Below are 21068 nucleotides of genomic sequence, written 5' to 3'. Positions count from 1 at the left end.
GTAGCGCCCTCCCTTGCCCCCTTCCTCACTGGCCTGTTGGGTTGTCCCTTTCGTTCCAAAGCGCGCCCGGGGGGTGGGAATAGAACGGGGGGGGGGACGGGGACTTGGTTCAAGTTCTGCCTGCTCATTGCGCGGAGGCTGCGAGTTGCGCGCGCTTGCTGTGACTCAACAGGGCGTGGAGACACTGGTGGCGGCGGCGCCCCTTTTTCCCTCCCGAGGCATCGCGCCGGCTCCTCCGGAGGCATTTGCGCAGCCGCCCTCCCTCCCTTTTTTTTGGGTCCTCCTCCTTTCACTTTCTCCCTCCCTCTTTCTCTGCCCCCTCCCTCTCCGACGGTGCGCGAGGGAGCTCCAGCCTCCCATCCCTCTCGCTCGCCTCCTTTGCGCCCAAGCAGCAGCAGTAGCAGCAGCAGCAGCAGCAGCGAGTGACTTGCTCCCGTTCCTCATTGTTCTCGCCCAGAAGCCGAAGCAAGGAGCCATGGACGACCCCGACCAGTCCCCCTTGGTCTCTTCCACCGCCACCTCGGGGGGAGCCGGAGGGCAGGACCAGTGGAAGCCTCAGCAGCCCCTTTTCCAGTACCAGTTCGTCGCGGAGGACGACGGCGAGCCTGAGGAAGAGGACGAAGACGACGACGACGAAGTGGACGACGAGCAGCTGGAAGTGAGGGAGAGGAAGCCGGCCGCCCCGGCCTCTGCCCCACCTCTGGGCGAGAAGCCCCCGGGGCCCCCGCCTGCCCCCCACCAGCCGGCCTGGACCAGCCACCCGGAGGCGCCCTCTTCCACCACCTCCCCTTTCTCTCCATCCGCCTCCGACTTCTCCCTGCCTGAGGGGAAGGGCAAGGACCCCCCGCGCAGCGCCCCGCCGCCGCCGCCTCCGCCGCACCGGGAGGAGCCCCGCGCCCCCGCCGTCCCTCCGCGCAGCGCCCCGCTGCCGCCCAAGAGAGACGAGCCCCCCGCCGCCTCAGCTGCCAAGAAGGGCGCCGCCTCAGGCTCGCCTGGTGAGTGCGCGCGCACGGGGCAGGGGGAAAGCTGAGGAAGACTTGAGGTGGGGGGGGGGGCAGGGAAGCTCCGTGGGAGATTCCCCCGAGGGGAGCTCAGGGGTGTGGCCGATGGGCTTTGTGGCGATGGGGGGCCGCGGGAGGAGTTTCCGCGTGGGGGGTGGGCTCAGACTTATGGGGGGGGGTTGGAAACAGGAGTGGCCTTACAAGGCTGTGGGGAGAGAGTTTCCTGGGGGGGGGGAGGGAAGAGAAGGGGCAGGCTGGGGAGCCGTGAGGAAAATGGCGGGGAGGTGGGGTGTGGGGCATGTTTCCTTTTGGGGGGAGGTGTCTGTGGCGGCGATGGCAGCCGTGTCGGGGAGCCAGGAGGGATCGGGGTTTTCTTTGGGGGGGGGGAGTTGGAGGACTTGTTGAAACGGAAGGCTTGAGGCAAGAAATTGGGGGGCGGGCAAGGGACGAACTTGGGGGGCCAGGCATTGCAGGTAAGGGTAGAGAAAGGCGGCGGGAGCTCCTCGAGGGGGAAAGTGGGGAAGGGGCTTAGGAGGCAGGGATGCGGAGGAAGAGTGGCCGTGGGGAGTTTCGGGGTTCAGGGGGGGTGATCGAGGCGCAGCTGGGAGCCAGGGAAGGAGTGAGTGGATTTATTGGGGAGCCGGGGGTGTCTGATTGTGGGGCACAATGAGAAGAGGGTCCCGGGGGGGCCGTGGTCAGGAAGAGTGACTGGTTTTTTTTGAAGGGAGTGGCCGGTGTGTGTGCATGTGTGCGCGTGCCCGCGCTACGGAGACTTCTCCGTTGGCGAAGGTGAATAACTGTCCTAGCCAAAGTGGCCAAAAATGCGAGGGTTCTTTTTCTCGCGTTGTAAGGTGATCTGCTGGAAATGCAGCGAGGTGGATCGGGCTGGCGTGGGGGGTGGGCTCTGCAATGGAGCAGATGGGAGTGGCAGGCGCTTTGTGGGGTACACGTGCGCGTGGACGTAGCAGGTCCGGGAAAGGCTTTGCTGCGAAGCGAGCGCGTTACGCAGGCTCTCTCGCCACTCTCCCCTAAAGAATACTTAGGGGGCCGTAAGCAGCGCTTTGCCATCTGTCATGGGAAGAGCTGAGATCTTCCTTTGTGTCTGGAACCTGTTGTCGACCAGCCTTTTTCCAAAGGCATTTTGTTTGACGGGGCTCCGAATGCCAACACTGGAGAGGAGGAGAGGGGGAAAAATCTAGGGTGTTACAGGAATAGTTCCAGCGCAGGGAAGAATTCTTGTGTGCTGAGAAGGTGGGTGGGGTAACTGCCATTCCGCCCTCCCCCCATCTTTTCACTTTTGGAGACTTTTCAATTTCAGTAGCTATTAATGCAAGAAGCTGGTTCAACACCCCCCCCCATGTAATTCATGCTCCTCCTCTTTGCTTACTTCCCATTCCTGGTGCTTTAGTGCCTTGTTCTTTTCTTGATCTATAAATGTCCCCCCCCCCCGTTTTCATTCAGGATTAAGAAGGGGGTTAAGTAGGGGGGGCAGCCCACCCCCAGTCCTTCCCACTGTCTAGCATAGGCGTTGGAGCTCCTTGTATCTTTTTGTCTGCTGGCAAACTGATGCCTCTACATCCAGCCTGTCTATTGTCACAGAGAGCCCGCCTTTTCCTTGCACACACTGGATCTAGAATAGATGAGTGATGGCTCTGGTCCTCCTTACAGCAGGCAGGATTCAGAATGAGCACCTCCCTTCCTGTATATGGAACCAGCAAACTTGACTCAGCCTCCTGCCACCGCCCAGCATCCTCCGCACCAGACGGGAGCATTATGCAGACTTCTCTCTCTCTCTCTGTCTGCCTCTTTCTCTCTCTCTTCCTTCTTTCAAAGATTTCTGTGCCTTCAGTCTGGAAATTCAAGGCGCTTAGCAAAGCCTGTGTACATTGAAATGCAGATATCTGCCCCTTAGAAACATGAAAAGGATTCGGAAAGCATTTGTTCTTAAGTAGAAACAGAGACTAGGGGAATGATTTGGGCAGGAGAATGTCAGCACCAGATTCACACAATACTTTATGGAGAGTTACTGGGAGGATACAAATGCAAAAATAATAATACAATTCTTTTAAAAAAATTCATTCATTGTGCATTTCATGCTTACATACTACACTCCCTTTGGTGTCATTGATTGTTGTTAATATTACAGAATCAAAATAAAATGTTAAAGAAAAGAGAAGCAGCAGCAGCATAATAAATACAGCACTAAATTCCCACCAAGTTTCATGCTGTTTTAAGGATTAGAAATAAGCACGAAACAGCGGGAAATCCAAGTACTGTAGTATTTTCCAGTCCCCTTTGTCATTCTTGGTAGTGCCTTTAATAATGCAGAAGCAAAAATGGATGCTGCAGAAATAGTGCAGTATTAGTTTTTAAAGGCATGTCTGTAGATGCTCACTTTCTGTGTATGAGATGGGTATGCTATGAGACGGGTCTTAAAGCCTCTGGATATTCTCTGACAGTGCTGCATTCAAAATGAACTCTAAAGTAGTTCTTGATAGAAGTATATGATAGGAATCTGGGAACAGATGCTCTTTGCCCTTTAGCCATCCTAGGGGAAAGGTGTAGTGAAAGTAGTTTCTCTACACTTGTGCACAATGTATCAAAACATGTTTAGTGCATTTATACCTCACCTTTCTCCCAAGTTGAGAATCAAGGAGGCTTACAAATTTAAAAACATTATAAAATACAAAGCAATAAGAATGAACTAGTTACAAAAATAATTAAATTACATCAGAACATATTTAGGGAAAATACAGTTGCCCTAACAAGTAGGCCATTGATCAGCATGTCAATACCTTAGTTTTCAAAGCCCTGTCTGAGCAGGAAGGTCTTAGCTTGCTAGCAGAAGGATGATAAAGTTGGAGCCAGTCTAACCTCTCTTGGGAGGGAATTCCACAATATGGGAGCCACCACTGAAAAGGCTCTCTCTTGTGTCACAGCCAACTGTGCTTCTGAAGTTGATTGGGTTGAGAGAAGGTGCTCACCTGAGGATCCCATTGGGAGGTTCATATAGGAAGATGCAATTGTTCAGGTAGCCTAAGCTGTGTCCAGGATTCCTGTAATTACAAGAAAGAGAATGATGTATTAAAACGCTCTGAAGCTGAATAAGGTACAGTCTCAAAGTAGGGCGAAGAGGAGTGAAAGGAAAGACTTTGGTAGAAAGAACATTGTATAAGCATCAGATCAATTACAAACGGACTTGATGTGTTTTAACTACAAACTTGATTCCCACAAATGAGATGCAAATAAAGTGGATTAATAGTTAAGATACCATATTTTTTGCACCATAACACTCACTTTTTTCCTCCTATAAATTAAGGGGAAATGTCTGTGCATGTTATGGAGGAAATGCCTACGGGTGGCATGCCTACGGATTTTCCTCCTCTAAAAACTATGTGCGTGTTATGGTCAGGTGCGTGTTATAGAGCGAAAAATACGGGTAGTTAAAAATGACAGCAAGAAATCTTTGTCTTGTGTTGCAAACGTTTATATAGTAGGAAGGGGTGTGTGTTTCTGTGGAAGAACTTGGACTTTATAATCTGGCCAGGGTGGGAATTGTCAGAAGAATTCTGTGACTGCTAGTGGTTTTATTATTCCTAAATGAAAAGCGACTTCTGAGAAACAGAATGGTTAGAATTAAATGGAACCAGAAACTTGCCAAAGTCCGGAAGGGAAAAATCATTTGTGGAGCTGCTATCTGATCTCCAGAGAATCTTGGGTATTCATCCAAGTATTAGCTAGGTGTATTCTCCTTGTTTATGGAATATACAGTTAACTTCATTTTGCTACTCTATCAATCACATATTTGCTACTGTGCTGTCAATCTCTGGTTGCACATTTCCCCCCTCTTTTCCCCATCAATAACTGGGTGTCTTTCCTCCTAGTATTTCTGTCTTACACTTCCCCTTCATTTTGGAAAATGCTGCTATTTCCCCTTCTCCCCAGATTCAAAACAGGGGGTGTTCTGCTTCCTGCAGTTTCATCATTTCTAGAACCCAGTGATTCTTTCATTTGATCCCACTAAAATGTTGGTCTTGTCATGTGCTGATTAGGTAGGTCTCCCCATTGCTGTAGGTGCTCCTTCCCCCATTTGACAGCAGGTGGGTGTGTCCCAGCTGTGCCTTGCCATATGAAACACTACTTGCATGTTGTAAAGTAACCCATCAGGGAGATTACTGTATTGAAAGCTGTCTCTCCCTGATATTATGGTTTACTACATTCAGAAAGTTTTTTGCATGTGGGAAATTAAAAGCATATATGTCCCCGCACCAAACACAACTTGCATTCTGAAGTAACACAGGTCTGGATTCTGTCAGCTCCCTTTTGCAAAATGCTTAATTACACAGTAATTCTCCAGTAGCACAGGTATATAGGGGCAGGTTGATTGCGTCATGGCCCTTAAATAATAGTGTTGATACATTCTGGCATATTTCTGCAGCTACTTTGTGTAGCACTGGAAATACCACTTAACTTTTAATACATCGGTGTATACAGAATTGAATTCTGTTAATTTAGCACAGGGAATTTGGATATGTAATGCAAGCTTTGCTTCCTGTTTGAGACGAGCAAAGAATTTTGAAGCGTTGTTTTCTTTCAGTGGAATGTTGTTTCATACTACAGAAAGGTAAGAGTGCTCTGTGTGTGAATAACCATGCTCGCTTGAAAAGTATTTGGCTGTGTTGGCAATCCACATGTCGAGAGCGGTTTTTGAACTTCTCTTCATGCTGATTCATTCAAATGGAGTGTTTGTGTGGGTAGCCGAGGCTTGCATGTTAATGCAGCACATGGTTGGATTGTCTCGTGGAGGAGGAGTCTAAGGCACATGGCTTGACAGCATGGTTCAGGGCTTTGCACTAGCAACCCCAGCGGAAGAGTACATTTGAGCCATTCTAGGGCTTGCCGATCAGAAGGTCGGTGGTTCGAATCCCCACGATGGGGTGAGCTCCTGTTGTTCAGTCCCAGCTCCTGCCCACCTAGCAGTTTGAAAGCATGTCAAAGTGCAAGTAGGCAAATAGGTACTGCTGCAGCGGGAAGGTAAACGGCGTTTCCGTGTGCTGCTCTGGTTCACCATGCTTAGTCATGCTGGCCACATGACCCGGAAGCTGTCTCTGGACAAACGCCGGCTACCTCGGCCTATAGAGCGAGATGAGCACCTCAACCCCAGAGTTGTTCGCGACTGGACCTAACGGTCAGGGGTACCTTTGCCTTTATAGCCTTTGAATTGTTTATTTGGCTGGAGTTGCTCCACTAAAAGCTGGTGCTGGGATGCTTATAACCCAATGAACAATCACTAAGAACTGATAAAGCTCAAACTCTGAGCATCCTCCATAGTTAACAGCTAACTCTGACTCACTTCTAATAGTTTGTTCTCCTGCAGCGGATTTTTTACTGTGTTATTAGTAAGAGAGTAAATGTGGACATTTAGCACAGGAATTGCATTCTGTGTTCACTGTGCATATTATTTAAATGCAGGAGTTCAGTTCTAGAGTGTAGATTGTGAAGAGCTTGGCTAAAAACCGGCTTGCTGTGGATATAAATGGAAGTATGCATTTTCTAATTGAGGTGCTTGAAATCCTGCTCAGTCTTTTGACCTTGGCATCTCGCTTCCTAGTGTGTAACCAGATTCTTGTTTATGAAGATGCTTCATCTAGCCATGACCTTAACTTGTCAAAAACAAGCTCATACCCTGCTGTTTGCAAAAATTATGCAGTTTCAGCAAATTTGCATTATTATTATTATTTGCCTAATTTTGCAGTTAGTCTTTTGAACAACCTGGGATGTGCTAACAAGCAGTGGAAATAATCGGAAGGGAAGAAGTAGGTTGGTGCTAGGACAGGTTGAGGTGAGTTCATGGCACAGAAGAAGTAGATAGAGGTTTTTCTCCCTTTTTCATAAATATACAGCTTGTGGAAATCTAGTTGGAAGATACAGGGGGTTGTTTCCTGCTTGGCAGGGGGTTGGACTCGATGGCCCTTGTGGTCTCTTCCAACTCTATGATTCTATGATTCTAGGACAGATAATAGAAAGTACTTCATGCAGTGCATAGTTAACTAAGGCTGTCAATGGCCACTAGCCAGGGCGGCTATGCTTTTTCTCTATGGTTGAAGGTATCAATGCTTCTAGTTGCTGGAAGCCATAGGAGGGCAGAATGGTCTTGTGTTTAGGCTCTGCTTGCCAGTTTCCCACAGGCATCTGGCTGGCCACAGTGAAAACTCTTGAATCCAGGAGTGCTATCTTCCCCAGCCACTTTGAGCCTTCATCAGATACTGATTGCCTACATGTTCTCAAGTTTGCTTCTGCAGCCTTAAGGACTAGAAACTCATTATTTCAACATAAAAGCTGGGATTCCCAAGATGGGATTCCTCCGCCACATAGCCAGATCTTCTAACAGCACAGTACAATGTTAGAAACTCAGATATATAAGCTAGGTGTCTGTTCGCCAGGGGGTTGGACTAGATGACCCTCGGGATCCCGGCCAATGTAATAGTTCTACAATTTCTATGATCTCAGCTACATTGCTTGATGGTAGCTTGCTCTTACAACAGATCACTTGTCCCAGTATGCAAGAAGGAGAAACACACAGTGGAAATGATACTTTCAACTCTGGTCGTCAACTTGGCGCCCTGCCATGTGATGCCCAAAATCTTTCTGATACACTGCATATGGAAGGCTGTAATTTGCCTACGACTCACTTGCATAAAGCAGCGTGCTCAACACGCAAGCAGGTAGACCTTCATTGTGGTATTGGTCGTTAGCATCACATTCTCCCATGCCCTGTTTAGGGAAGCTTTTAATGTTTAATAGGTTATTGTATTTTAGTGTTTTGTTGGAAGCCGCCCAGAGTGGCTGGGGAAGCCCAGCCAGATGGGCGGGGTATAAAGAATAAATTATTATTATTATTAAACCCTTTTGGAGAGGCAAGCCATTGCCATAGCTGCCTTGCCAATAGGCTTGTCCAGCTCAGAGTCGATGGAGAGGTTGCTGGTTATGGTGGAGCCCAGCTAGACGGGATTGTCTACCACCTCTAGTGTGTGGTTCCCAGTTCTGATGTGTGGAGAGCTGGCAACATCATAACTCAGGATGCTGGTCTTTGTCAGGCTGAACTCCCTGCGGTCTTGGGCAAAATGTTTGAGATGAGTCTTTGTAGAGCTTCCCCAGAGTGCGTTGTCAAAGCTGTGTCATCTGCAAACAACATCTCTTGGATAAGAACCCACCACAGTTTTGTACTGGCATGGAGTTGTGCTAGGTTGAGCAGACCCTATCAGTCCTTGAATGGAGATACACACTGTCTCCAGTCAAGCTGAAGGCATAGCAGAGCAACAGGGAGAAGAATATGCCAAAGTCATCAAGCTAAACTATGGTTTAGTGTGAAAATGTGCTAGAAAGGAGATTTTGGCTACTTTGCTTCTCTGGTCCTGCTGTGAGCTAAGTCATGGTTTGCCTTGGTGCATCACCAGAACATGAGCTTGTGGTTTGTCTTGGTTACAGCTTGTGTTTGACCTGGAGGGAGACTGGTGGCTTGGCTCTACATTACATGCTAATGATGCTATGTGTACTACAGCTTACATCATCCAGCATGGCTGATTATCTGGGAAGATGGGAGCTGTAGTCTACCACCAACATCTGGAGAGCAGCATTTTGGCTTCCCCACCTCTGGTGGATACATAGAGAATGCACAACTTTAGTTAAGTCTTGGTAGGCTTCGCATGTAAATGCCTTCTTGAATTGTATCACATTTTTCCTTCTGAAATCAAGGACTGCAGTTCCGGTAGGGTTTCACCATAAATCCTATTTCTATTTACAATAATATTAAAGGATAACAACTTTAAAGTTTTGGCAGCAGCTCAAGAGTATGTCACTGGGTATTTGCATTGTTCCCAAATGTTTACCTGAGAAGGTGTGCTGTTGGAAACATACCTTGAATACCTGTCATCCTCTCCACATACTTTTAGCTCATCTCAGCTTTCATATGCTGTTGGGATGAAGTCCCTTTTCTCAGTGAAACAAACCCCTGTTAAACCCTCCCTCGTTGCTTCCCTCTGCACCACTATAACACACAATTATCCTCCTGGTTTCCCTTCACCCAATTCTCACAACTTTTACTGCCTTCTCCCTCTACCTGTAGTCAACTTACCTTCGAATCTGTTCTTCTCCCCCTTTATCTAAAGCATCTATCCCATTATTTCACATCAAAGACTTTCCAGAGTAGCTTAAAAAGATCAGATGTAAGGCACTCCCCTGCCTTCAGGATTACAATGTGCTTCTCATCCTAGGAGTTGCAGTTGGATCTCTCCCAGTCAGGAGGTTTGTGCCTAGGAGGGTCAGTGCTTAACCCTTCATGTCCCTTCTGGTTCTTCCTAAAGACCATATTTCCACATGTAGCTTCTCCACTGCTGACCTTCAAGCCTCAGTGCTTGGCCTGAAGGGTGGGTGGGAATATGTGCTTATTTGAAAAATGAGAATGCCAAGCAATTATTATTATTATTATTATTATTATTATTATTATTATTATTATTATTATTATTATTATTATTGGTTTCCTCAGCCACTCTGGGTGGTTTCCAACAGGAGATTAAAAACACATCAAAACATCAGTCATTAAAAAACTTCCCTAAACAGGGCTGCCTTCAGATGTCTTCTAAACGTCAGGTAGTTGTTTATTCCTTTGACATCACCAGCTCAATATGTACTCAACTTTGAACTTCCACAAGGCTGTCTTGAGTCAATGCATCAATTGGCGTAGAGTCAGACCCTCTCTGCCACCTGCCAATCTTCCCTGCACATGCTCCTTCAAAACACATCCTTCTCTTTACACTACCACACATCTCTCCACATGTAAATCTTTCAATTTCTAAAATTTATTCTTTCCCCCTGCATTTGCGTGTCTCTCTGTGTTCGCTCTTTCTTAGGGATTCAGTCTTCTCCATTGGTTCTCTTTTCTCTCTCATTTTCCCTTCCTTCAGTATATGGTTTTGCTTGCATCCCTCTACAATGCCTTGCTGAGAACACATGGGGCTTTCTTCCCCCCACACAGAGCTTTTACTCCCCAGCCAGTTCACGCAGGCTGAGAGCCTCAGACAGGTGGGCTAGCCACACTGGCAGCCCGCCTGCAACAGCTTACCAAAAACTGGCACAGACTTCCAACATGGGCCTCTGAACCCAAGGCGTTGCCCCATCCCTGCCCATACTTCCAATGAGCTTGAGAGAGCCTTACATTTTCCCAGGCATAAGTGGGAAACAGTTGCAAACAGTGGGGCCCTGGGAATTCTTCCAGAGTACAGCAAATAAGACAGGGATTGGGCTGTGACTTCTCTTTTGCAAGTCTGCTTGTATGGAGACCTCATGATTGTCAAGGGCTTATGTGTTTTCAGCTTGATAGCTTTGGCAGAGTGTAACTGTTCTGATAACATTGTTTCGGAAGACTTCTGCAAAATGGCTTTTGCCCTTCTCTGTTATTGCACTGGGCGTATTTTCTTGTTTAGAAACGTATGCAGATTCGTTGAAGCAATTTAATATTTCTGAATGTTATGATTTGAGTTCGAAAAGTTCAAACGCCAGTATGTAGGGAACAGATATTAAATCATTACCTTCTGTTCTCTGCCAAAACAAACTTGATTTTATGAAAGTCTAGTCATTATTGAGGGGGAAAGCCAGTTGTAGCTGTACATACTAATTGTGTATGGCAGCAGGGAATGGAAGCATCTGGGAAGTCAGCGGATGCAACTGTTGTACAAATGTCCATTGTTTATTTCACTGTTGAATTTGCATAATAGTTGTAAGTTCGTAATGGCTTTGTAATAATGCCAGAATGGCTGCAAGTAAGTTTTTGGCGGCCTTGTTTTGATCTGTTTTCTCGTTGTTTTTCATTCCAGTGCTTGTACTAATGCTTTTGTAGTCAAAGCTGGACTAGTATTTAAGCCTCTCTGTGGCCAGAGTATCGAGGCTCCTGCTTGCCATATTTTGGTACAGTCCTCTACACCTGGCAAGCAGAAGCCTCACCTCTCCTGTTATAGTGTTCCAGGAAGCCTCACTTCTCCTGTTGGTGCTTCAGGAAGAGGAGGAGTCAATCCCAGGAAGCTGAGGAGGGTGGTGGTGGTGGGATGTGTGGGGTTGTGTACCACTGTTGATACTTGATGATCTATCCTAAGTGGCAATCAACTTAAATTCTAGCTCTTATCTTTCTAGGATGGATGATTTCTCTTGGCAAGTCATTTAAGATGGTATTTATACCCTTCTTCTTTTGTAAGCATTTGAAAGCAACTAAATGATAAATGTGAATCTAAAACGTATCCTTAAAGGGATTACTACTTGCATTCCATTTTTAAAAAAAGCCTTTGACAATAACTAAATTATATTGATCAATAAATTGGGGCCTGGGGGCAAACAGGGCCCCTTCCCATTAATTCTATCTTCTGGGATACTCTTCTATGACCTCTGAACCCTTCTCTCTCATGTATCAACTTCTCGTGAGTGTGAGGGTTCAGTATTTCAGTCTTGGAGAACCACTGCCAATAGGAGTTAATACACCAGTGTGAGATAGTTATGTTCATATGAGATCACGAGTTAAGATACTTTGAGCAGGATTCCTGTTGATTGTGGAATCAAGGGTTTTGAGGTGTGTTCCAGTGCAGCAGAACAAATAATTCCTGTTTGGCCGCCTCATTGACTTTAGTGCTTCCTCTCCTTAAAGGGGGTGTGTCTTCTCTGAAATAGTAAATGGATGCATAACTTCAATATTAGAGTCACATTTCATATTTGTATGCCATTAAGGGACAATTCTTAAGACAGTTTTGCATTTACAACTTTAAATTAGCAAGAAGAATAGATATTAACTGTAGTGTTGTCTTCTGACGTTAAGTAGTTAGTTGCTACTTTGCAATTTAATAGCTTGGAAAGGTTTTGATAACATGCACATTTAGAAACGATCCATTAAAAAGGCTGAGATTCCTTCATTGCAGGGGGTGATACTATGATTCTATGTTTAAATAAATAAACATTTCAAATGTTTGACAGTTCTCATCAATGCCATTTAATTGTTCTCATTTCAGCCAGCAGATTTTCATGAAGGTCAAATTTTAATGTGGAAATCCATCTCATAACTCATTGTCCAAAGTGATGCTTGTCTAGCTATGCATAAATAACTAAAATGTTCCAAACGGACATTATGGTGCACACTTTCTCAAGCCCTTTTAACAGGTAATACGGTAGCAGTATAAACTGAAAGCAAAATATGTTGTATCAATCTGCACCACTCTCTGCCTGCATGAGCAGCACTTATAGTAACCTACAATATAGGGACGCAGGTGGCGCTGTGGATTAAACCACAGAGCCTAGGACTTGCCGATCAGAAGGTCAGCAGTTCGAATACCCGTGATGGGGTGAGCTCCCATTGCTCAGTCCCAGCTCCTGCCCACCTAGTTCGAAAGCACGTCAAAGTGCAAGTAGATAAATAGGTATCATTCCTGCGGGAAGGTGTTTCCGTGCGCTGCTCTGGTTCACCAGAAGCGGCTTAGTCATGCTGGCCACATGACCCGGAAGCTGCACGCTGGCTCCCTTGGCCAATATAGTGAGATGACTGCCGCAACCCCAGAGTCGTCGACGACTGGACCTAATGGTCAGGGGTCCCTTTACCTTTACCTTTCACCTACAATATGGAGAAAGCTGTTTTTCAGATGTCATGTAGCAATAAACTTTGCACTCTGCAGCTTCCCACGAAGTTCTTCAGCCATCCCCTTAATAATTCCCTTTACACAATTTTGATAACCCAGGGCTACTTCAGGAGGGAGGCCAGGGTATAAATTCAATAAGTAATAATAATCTATCCCTTTAAATTTACTTGGTGTGGGAAATCAGGCAATGTAAAAACTAAGATGAGATCATCACCCACACCATTTTCTGCATCTCGTGCAAATAAATGCGTGCATTAATAGCGTCTTGGTTTTGCAATGCACATCTTTGTTCTCCTCCGCTGGATCTCTGCTTTGTTGAGTAATCGTACAGAGGCAAGCTAGCATTCCTTAATTCTCGGATGCTTTACTTGGCAACCTGAGCAGTGCAGTAATCTGATCTCTTTGTGCGGCTTAATACTTTCAAGAAATCAAAGACCAAATAAAGATTGGCTCCATTTTATACTTGATGCTTTGGAAGTAGAAGGACACCATTTAAGTGTATGTTGCAAAGCATCTTTCCTGTTTTGTGTTCTTCAGCAGTTTCAGGGCCAAGAGGGTGTGTGGGTGTGTATGATGTAACTCCACACAACCCTAAGAAAGTTGGGAAATGTTAATAATGGTGTATGTTTGATGTTTTTAGGCCACTGAGCAGGTAAAAAAAACCACCCAGGTTCGCTAACGAGGACAAAGCCATAACAGACTAAAAAAGTGGACTAATAGTAAAACTAAATAGAAATATAATTATTTTATTTTAAAACACAAGAGAGAAAGCAACTGCAGGAAGCAGAGAAAGACCCACTAAATGCAGTGGATAATAATAATAATAATAATAATAATAATAATAATAATAATAATAATAATGTCGACAGAATAGTGATAATTGGATGGTGTTCTAGAGGAAAGAATTCACCACTGAAAAGTCTTTCTTCCTGCTTGGAATTATGGTACTTATTCGCCAGTAGAGATTGTCTGTATGGTAGCCATGCTATCTAGTATGGACAAAATCGGCAACAGTATAATGCATTATACTCATGTTGGCTTCCTTGGCCACCCAAGGAATTTTCAGCAAAAACATGTAGGTGGTGTGCACTAAAAAACAGCCATGGTGATGCTTTCTGCAGCTGGCACCTGAAAACAGTCCCTTTGGACATGCACCTGCGAGGTTTGGGAGGTGCAAACAACATCTAGCAGGCTTTCTTTATTTATTTATACATTTTTATACCACTTTATAGGGACGCGGGTGGCGCTGTGGGTTAAACCACAGAGCCTAGGACTTGCCTATCAGAAGGTTGGTGGTTCGAATCCCCGCGACGGGGTGAGCTCCCGTTGCTGGGTCCCTGCTCCTGCCAACCTAGCAGTTCGAAAGCACGTCAAAGTGCAAGTAGAGAAATAGGTACCGCTCCGGCAGGAAGGTAAACGGCGTTTCCGTGCGCTGCTCTGGTTCGCCAGAAGCGGCTTAGTCATGCTGGCCACATGACCTGGAACCTGTATACTGGCTCCCTCGGCCAATAAAGCAAGATGAGCGCCGCAACCCCAGAGTCGGTCACGACTGGACCTAATGGTCAGGGGTCCCTTTACCTTTATACCACTTTAATATTTTTTAATAAAAATCTCAACACGGTTTACAGCATATTAAATAAATAAATCAATACAACAATAGCTGGGCAATGCTCCTCCAGCCTCATGAGGAGCCTCTTCAGTGGGGCTGATGAGTCTGGCCCTTGCCCCCCAGGCCAGGTGGAAAGGGCTTTGTAGGGAGCAGCCTTCGCACCTCACAGCCGGGCAATGTTCCTCCGGCCTCATGACAAGCGCAACACCGCATAGTGCATAATTCAAGCCAGCCATTCCCTATTCTTGATGGTCAGCTGCTATGGTGTGCATTGCTCAGCTTTTGCATCATCTTAGATATGCACTGGCTTGCTCATAGTCCTTTAATCGCTTTCCCACCAGGTTCACATGTTGCCTCATTAAGTGAGGCTCTGGCAGAGCTTTTCTGCGGGGCACAGCTGGCGCCCTTTGCATAACGCTTTTTTTTTTTTTTTTTTTTGCTTCTTGGATCAGTCAGGAAGGATAGCTAGTAATTATCCTGCCGATACTACGCTCTTGAAATAGTTGATCGCAAGAGGTGAACTGGAGGGTGTATAAGACTTGGGCGAGGGCTAATGGTTAAATCAAAGCTCTTTTGCTGTTTGCTTCAGTGGAAATATGTTAGCTCAACCTTGGAGTAAGTGGACATACATGCACTCTTGAGACTGTTAAGTCAGTGCACTGATTCTGCCTGTGCTATTTCATGATTTTATACAACCTGCTTTGCATTTAAAACAGTCCCAAATATTATATGAAAACATCTTTTCCTTATTTCTGCAGTCAATTAGCAATAGCTGTCCCCACCCCCGAGAGATTCAATTGTACTTAACATTCATATGTTTAGGGGGTGAATGTGTGGAGGGGGAAGCGTGCTAAAATTAGGGACTCTTGATCCTCATCTTAGGAGAGTAACCGTGTGAATCACATCTGCTTGTGTGGAATTCTGGGTGGAGTTTTAAGTGACCTGTTAATGACCCACATTAGCAAATAAGTGTAGCGGATGAAACGCCCTGGAATTTTTTGGCTGGTGGATCCTGAGTCAATATTCCTGGGTGTTCCTATTTAGGCTTGCAGCTAAGATTGGGGCAAGTGGCCGGGGGTGGGGGGTGGAATGGGGAGGAGTGTTCCTTAGCAGAAGCTTTTCCACTTTGTGACAAACAGTAATCCTGCATGCGAATTCTCTCGTTTCGTTCTTTTTAAATACGGGTGTAAAATATCTGCTAAAAATATGACTGCTGAATATTCTCTTCTCCCTCTTTCCCTTCTTTGAGCTCATTTTCCGCATTTATTTCTGCTGAGGTCATACTGTATTTGTTTTTCAGATGAGACCCTTTTTGCTCTTCCTGTTGCATCTGACCCTCTGATGCACTCTTCTGCAGGCAAGTTATTTCAGCTAGCCTTTTGCATTAGAGTATACCCCCACCGCTCCGTGTCCTTTGCGTCTTCCTTTCCCACTAATAGTTTCTAGATGTATTTACTAAAAAAAAGTTGTCGCGGATCCAAGAATACTAAAGTCTCCTAAATTTGCAAAACATGTTTTGTTTGTTTCGAAGTGGCTCAAAATTCAAACTTGGGCAGTTTGTGTTTTGCAGTTAAACTGCAGCTGTCCATGAATTCTTGGAACTTTCCCCTAGGAACACCTTGTAGCTACTATTAACAGAATAACAGGTGTATTGCTTTTGCTGATACAGAGTTGGCTCTAATTGGTTACAATTAATGAACTGTTAGCATTAATGCAGTTTACCATAATTGAAATGGCTTCGTCTTTTCACCTGTCGGGTGTATGATGAAGGTAACACTGCCAACCTCTTAATTACCGTATTTTTTGCTCTATAAGACTCACCTTTTCCCTCCTAAAAAGTAAGGGGAAATGTGTGTGCGTCTTATGGAGCAAATGCAGGCTTCGCAGCTATCCCAGAAGCCAGAACAGCAAGAGGGATCACTGCTTTCACTGCGCAGCGATCCCTCTTGTTGTTCTGGTTTCTGAGATTCAGAATATTTCCCCCCTTTGTTTTCCTCCTCCAAAAACTAGGTGCGTCTTATGGTCTGGTGCATCTTATAGAGCGAAAAATATGGTATATAGTTAAGAGAGTGGGCTTCAGATTCTTTGAGTTTTCCTCTTCCTCCTTGTATTTATTCCCCAGTTTACTGTTAACATTCACACTGGCTCTTAACTATGATTAATGCTAAGCAGGATTCCCCTTGTTACCCGGGCTTGAAGTTGATTTGCAAATGCTGGTTTGGAGGGAACCTACTTCGTCTTAAGCATAGTTGGTGTTAAGTAGGGTTGCGGTGAGTCCTCAGTTCCTAGGACACACCCTCTTTTTCAGGGGTAAGATTTGAGACAAACTGCATTCATTTGCTTTTAATGGCCGTTGTAGCGTCCTCTTTTCTCTCTCTTCAAAATATGGAAACCCTAGTTGAAGACTTGGGAGGGAGAGGAAGCGCATTACTTATCGCCTTCTCCTACTCTCTTGGCTATGGTTAAGAGAACATCAATATTATTTCTTCACGGGGTCATGATTATTCACTTGCTTTTTTCAAAAAAAAAAAAAAAGAGGGCGTAGGACAATGAGACCTATTTCTCAGACTCGTTCTGCAAAACCTGTGTACTTTGCATTGCTCTAAGCTCTCCCCTAACCTTATTGGATTGCACAACATTTGCTGCTTCATTTACATTTACCCTCTCTTAGCTTTAATATTGCATGTTTTCCCTACTAACCTTTCTAGCTGTAAGCGTTGAGAGCTAGCTACTGTGGTTTTTTGGGGGGGATGTTGTCGTTAAAACTTGCCTTAACTTTCAGACCACTTGCACTCTTCGCTAACTTTCCTTTCTGTCCACGGCCACAGACAAAGGTATGGACTTGCAGGAGCAGCTGGGTCGTGCATGGCGAGAAGATTTCGCTGCAGCCCCCCTTGACGCTACCGCTTCTCTTCCCTCTCTCTCTCCTCTCTCAGCCAATCCTTTTAAAGACTACACAGCCCCCAACGCAGTATCAGGCGGGCTATCTACCAAGGGCAGTTATGGTCAGGTTGAAAGCCAGGCATTTACCGCTGCTACCAAAAACGCACGGAACCCGTTCCTTGAAGATGCTGGTGGTTCAGAAGCGAAACCTTCAGCAGCAGTGCCCTCTGACACTGGGACAGGGCTGTTCTTTTCATCTCAGACCAAGGAGCCATCAGGCACCAATGAAGTGTTTAATATAGAAAAACTATCTGCACACCAGCAGGACTCTTCTCCAGAATCTCCTGTCGAGCTGTTTGTGAAGCACGATAACGATACATCTCTTGAAGACCGAAAGCACGATGCCGACGAAAATATGGCTTTCGTAGACCTTTCCGCAAGGGATGACTATGTGGATTTCAAGCCTTTTGAACCATCATGGGCTAGCAATGAAAGCAGCAGTTTGAAAGAAATGGCTAGGAGTCAGATGGATGGTGTAGGTAAATATGACACGGAGGAGGCTCAGACTCTGCCGGTAGAAAAAGACTTTGGAAAAGAGAGCGAGAAGAAGCATGAAAGCAGCAATGAAGATATTTCTTTCCCCAGCACTCCAGAAGCCGCAAAAGAATTTTCAGAAGCTTACATTACTTGTGCCAAGTTTGAATCAGCTGTGACAGTCGAGGGCAGCACAGCCAAGTCTCTGGTGGAGGAGCAGGCTTCTGAAAACAAAACAGATGAGAAAAAGATAGCAGAGATGAAGGCCCATTTTGGAACGGAACCAAGCGTTGCCCACAATGAGTTGGCAAGTGGCCAGGGCAAGAATGCTGAATCTGATAAAGCCGAGAATCTGCTGGCGTCTACTGATGCTCTGGCCAATATGCCCGAAGGTCTTACTCCTGACTTAGTGCAAGAAGCATATGAGAGCGAACTTCATGATGCAGTTAGCCCCAAACTTGCTTACGAAACGAAGATCGATTTGGTTCAGGTGTCCGAGTCGTCGCAAGAGCCCTTGAATGTGGCCGTGCAGCTCTGCCCCTCGTTCGAAGTAGGGTCTGAAACAGCTCCTTCCCCTGTCTTGCCAGACATTGTCATGGAAGCACCGTTGAACGCAAGCGCTGTTGGGGTGGTTGCTCCTGCCGTGCAAACCGAAGCCTCCCCTTCGGAAGCGTTTGCTGGCGATTACGAGAACGACTACGATAATGTAATGCAGAAGTCTGAGGAGCCTCCCTCGTATCAGGAGGCAATGAATGTACCCGCAAGTCAAGCACAGGAAACCAAGGTTGATGCTGCCGATAAAGAACCCGGACATAAGAATGGTACAACTGCGGAAGACTTGGAGAATTCTTATATATCCATTACATGCGACTTAGTTAAAGAAACTAAGGTTTCCAATGAATCTGCTTTGCCGGCCGTTGCAGAGAAATCCAAGGAGGCGATTTCGGAATGTGTTTCCCAACATGTGCCTGAATATGCCGAGCCTGACGAGAAAGCACCTGGGAAAAGTGACTTATTTGGTAGTTGTCAAGAACCTGTCCTTGCTCAGAAAGAGAGGGAAGCTGTGAAAGAGAAAAGCACCGCATCTGCTGCTAAGATTGTATCCAAGGAAGGCTGTGAGGAGAAGCAGAAGGAGTTGCCACCTTCCCTTAGCAAGCCTTACCTAGAATCCTTCCAGCCTCAGACTGAACCCCCCAAAAATGCACCCACTGTTTGGGCTCCAGAAGTAGCGGCTGCAGATCTGGCAAAGGAGGAGAAGACATGGAAGGAACTAGACATGGAAGAACTACGTACTGGCGCAGGTTATTTTCCTGTTCCCAAGGAGCTCAAAGTGGGAGACAAAATTGTGTTGTCTGCAGAATCCTCTCCAGAGACGGATGACTTCCCCACAGTTCCTTATCAAGCTGCTAAGTCGGTGATGGAAAAAGATGTGTGGAAGGAGATGGAAAGCAGAGAGCCCCGTGATGCATTTGAATCAGAGGCAAGGCAATCTCCTTACCAAGAGGTGGCCCACGACCTTTCTTTGAAGAATGTGCAAGTCAAAAATGAAGAGAGAGGTCCTGCCTTGGGAAAGCCCTCCGTGAAACCGGACAGAGAAGTGCCTGAAGCAATGAAGGAGATCTCGCCCCCAGCTGATATTACTCCTTCGCCGGCAGAGAAAAAGTTAGACAGTGTAGGAAAGGGAGCTGAGAGAGGAGCTGCTTCTGTCAAGGAAAAGGAGAAACCTGCCCCTATGTTTTCATCAAAGCTGAGTAAGCCTTCAGGTAACCTGCTTTCACTTCCTTTGCATTTCACTAATCAATGTGTTTCTTCAGCATGCCATGGCTTGTGTCCCTCTCGAAAATGTGTGTCTCACGATCTGGCTGTACATCTCTCTGGTGGCGTCTGCTCAGAAAGTGGCCGTCTAGATTTCCTTCCTCTCTGCCTGCTGCCCAGCCCTTCTTCCCAACATAATTGCTTGAGGTTGAGATTTTATGCTGCACATAGAAGGAGGTGCTGCTGCTTGCTTCAAAACTGTTGCCTCTGTTGGGTCTTCTGTGTAGAATTTGTGTAAGGCAGAAGATGCCTTTGGGTGATGCTTGCTGATGGTGCTTCTAATCTGGACACTCTAGATTCCCAAACTTGGGTCTCTAACTTGTCCTGCTAGCTAGGGATGATAGGAATTGTAGCCTCAAAACAGCTGGAGACCCAAGTTTGGGCAACCCTTCTCTAGACACAGTCTAGAGAGTTGAGCCTCGCTTAACCAATTCACTTCCTGGGATTATTGCTGTGCAATGATGTCGAAAAGATAGGTAGGTAGCCGTGTTGGTCTGACGCAGTCGAAATAAATAAATATTTTTTTAAAAATTGTCCAGTAGCTATTTTTGGTCATCTGAGTACGATCCCTTGCTTTTTCCTTTTGGACTAATTGTAGTCATTAACAGTCGTCAACAGGTTTACCATACCCATTGAGTCAATCATCCATCTCCTACTACCCTTCTGAGAAAAAACCCACCCCACCCTCCCACTATATATAAGGGTCTGGTGACTTCTGTATCAGTGTATCTGAAGAAGTGTGCATGCACACGAAAGCTTATACCCAGAACAAACTTAGTTGGTCTCTAAGGTGCCACTGGACAATTTTTTAATTTATTTTTTGGGAGAAGTGAGGGTTTATATTATAAACCTATGTTGTGGCTGTATTTGAAATACTCTGCACAGTTACCCTGTTTCAAAACGGGTATCTCAGAACTGGAAAAGAAGAAAAAGGCAACCTAAACGATCAAAACTGGAGCACTGTATGAAGAAAGGCTAAAGCCTTTTCTTGTCCTTTTGGAGAAAAGATGACTGAAAAAGTATGGTGGAGGTGTGCTGAGGGTGAATAGAGATTTTTCTTCTCCTCCCTGTCTATTAGAATGCAGATAATTAGCTTAAAGAATTTGCTTCCATAAGGTGTGGTGATTGATGGCTTTCAAAGTGGGGTTGACAAATTCATGGAGGATAAGTCTTCATCTGCCAGTTAGCTATACTTCTCCAATGAATTCCAGTTATTGGATGCAACAGCTAGACATAGAGGCCACCTGAATCCAGGAGGGGTTCCTGGTCTACCTTCTCAATAAAAGTTGCTGAGTTGGAAACAACAAGAAAGGACTGTTGGCTTCAATGCTGCTTGAGTCCTTTGCCCAAGTGTTTGGACACTTGCACACTGAAAGGTTGATGGATCGTGGGCGGTGTCTAAGGTTCGGCTAGTCAGCACAACCTACTTGGTACCACGGGGAAAAATCACCTGTATAGAATTATCATAGTTTACCCAGGGTTCAGATAAACATGCAGAATTTTTTAACAATTGTGTTGTATTGATTTCCAATTACAAATGAACTAGATAGAAGAAAT

At 45.8% G+C, this 21068-nt stretch overlaps 1 protein-coding gene across 4 annotated transcripts in view; it reads left to right on the top strand.

The window, feature by feature from the left end:
- Nucleotides 1–287: 287 nt before the first annotated feature.
- RTN4 (reticulon 4) overlaps nt 288–21068 on the top strand; it is a 65423-nt gene continuing 44642 nt past the window's right edge. Inside the window, exons 1-3 of one of the 4 annotated variants that reach the window (XM_081188415.1) lie at nt 288–995; nt 15580–15636; nt 17216–19459. In XM_081188415.1, the coding sequence (XP_081044541.1) occupies nt 476–995; nt 15580–15636; nt 17216–19459 (2821 nt within the window). In that variant the 5' untranslated portion in view covers nt 288–475. Of the gene's footprint in view, nt 996–15579; nt 15637–17107; nt 19460–21068 lie in introns of all 4 variants that reach the window. The other 3 variants (XM_081188414.1, XM_081188416.1, XM_081188417.1) reach the window with 3 other exon arrangements.

Source organism: Podarcis bocagei (genome assembly GCF_964188305.1).
Source record: "Podarcis bocagei genome assembly, chromosome: 3".
Classification (NCBI taxonomy): Eukaryota; Metazoa; Chordata; class Lepidosauria; order Squamata; family Lacertidae; genus Podarcis; species Podarcis bocagei.
This window is presented reverse-complemented; position numbering and strand designations above follow the sequence as displayed.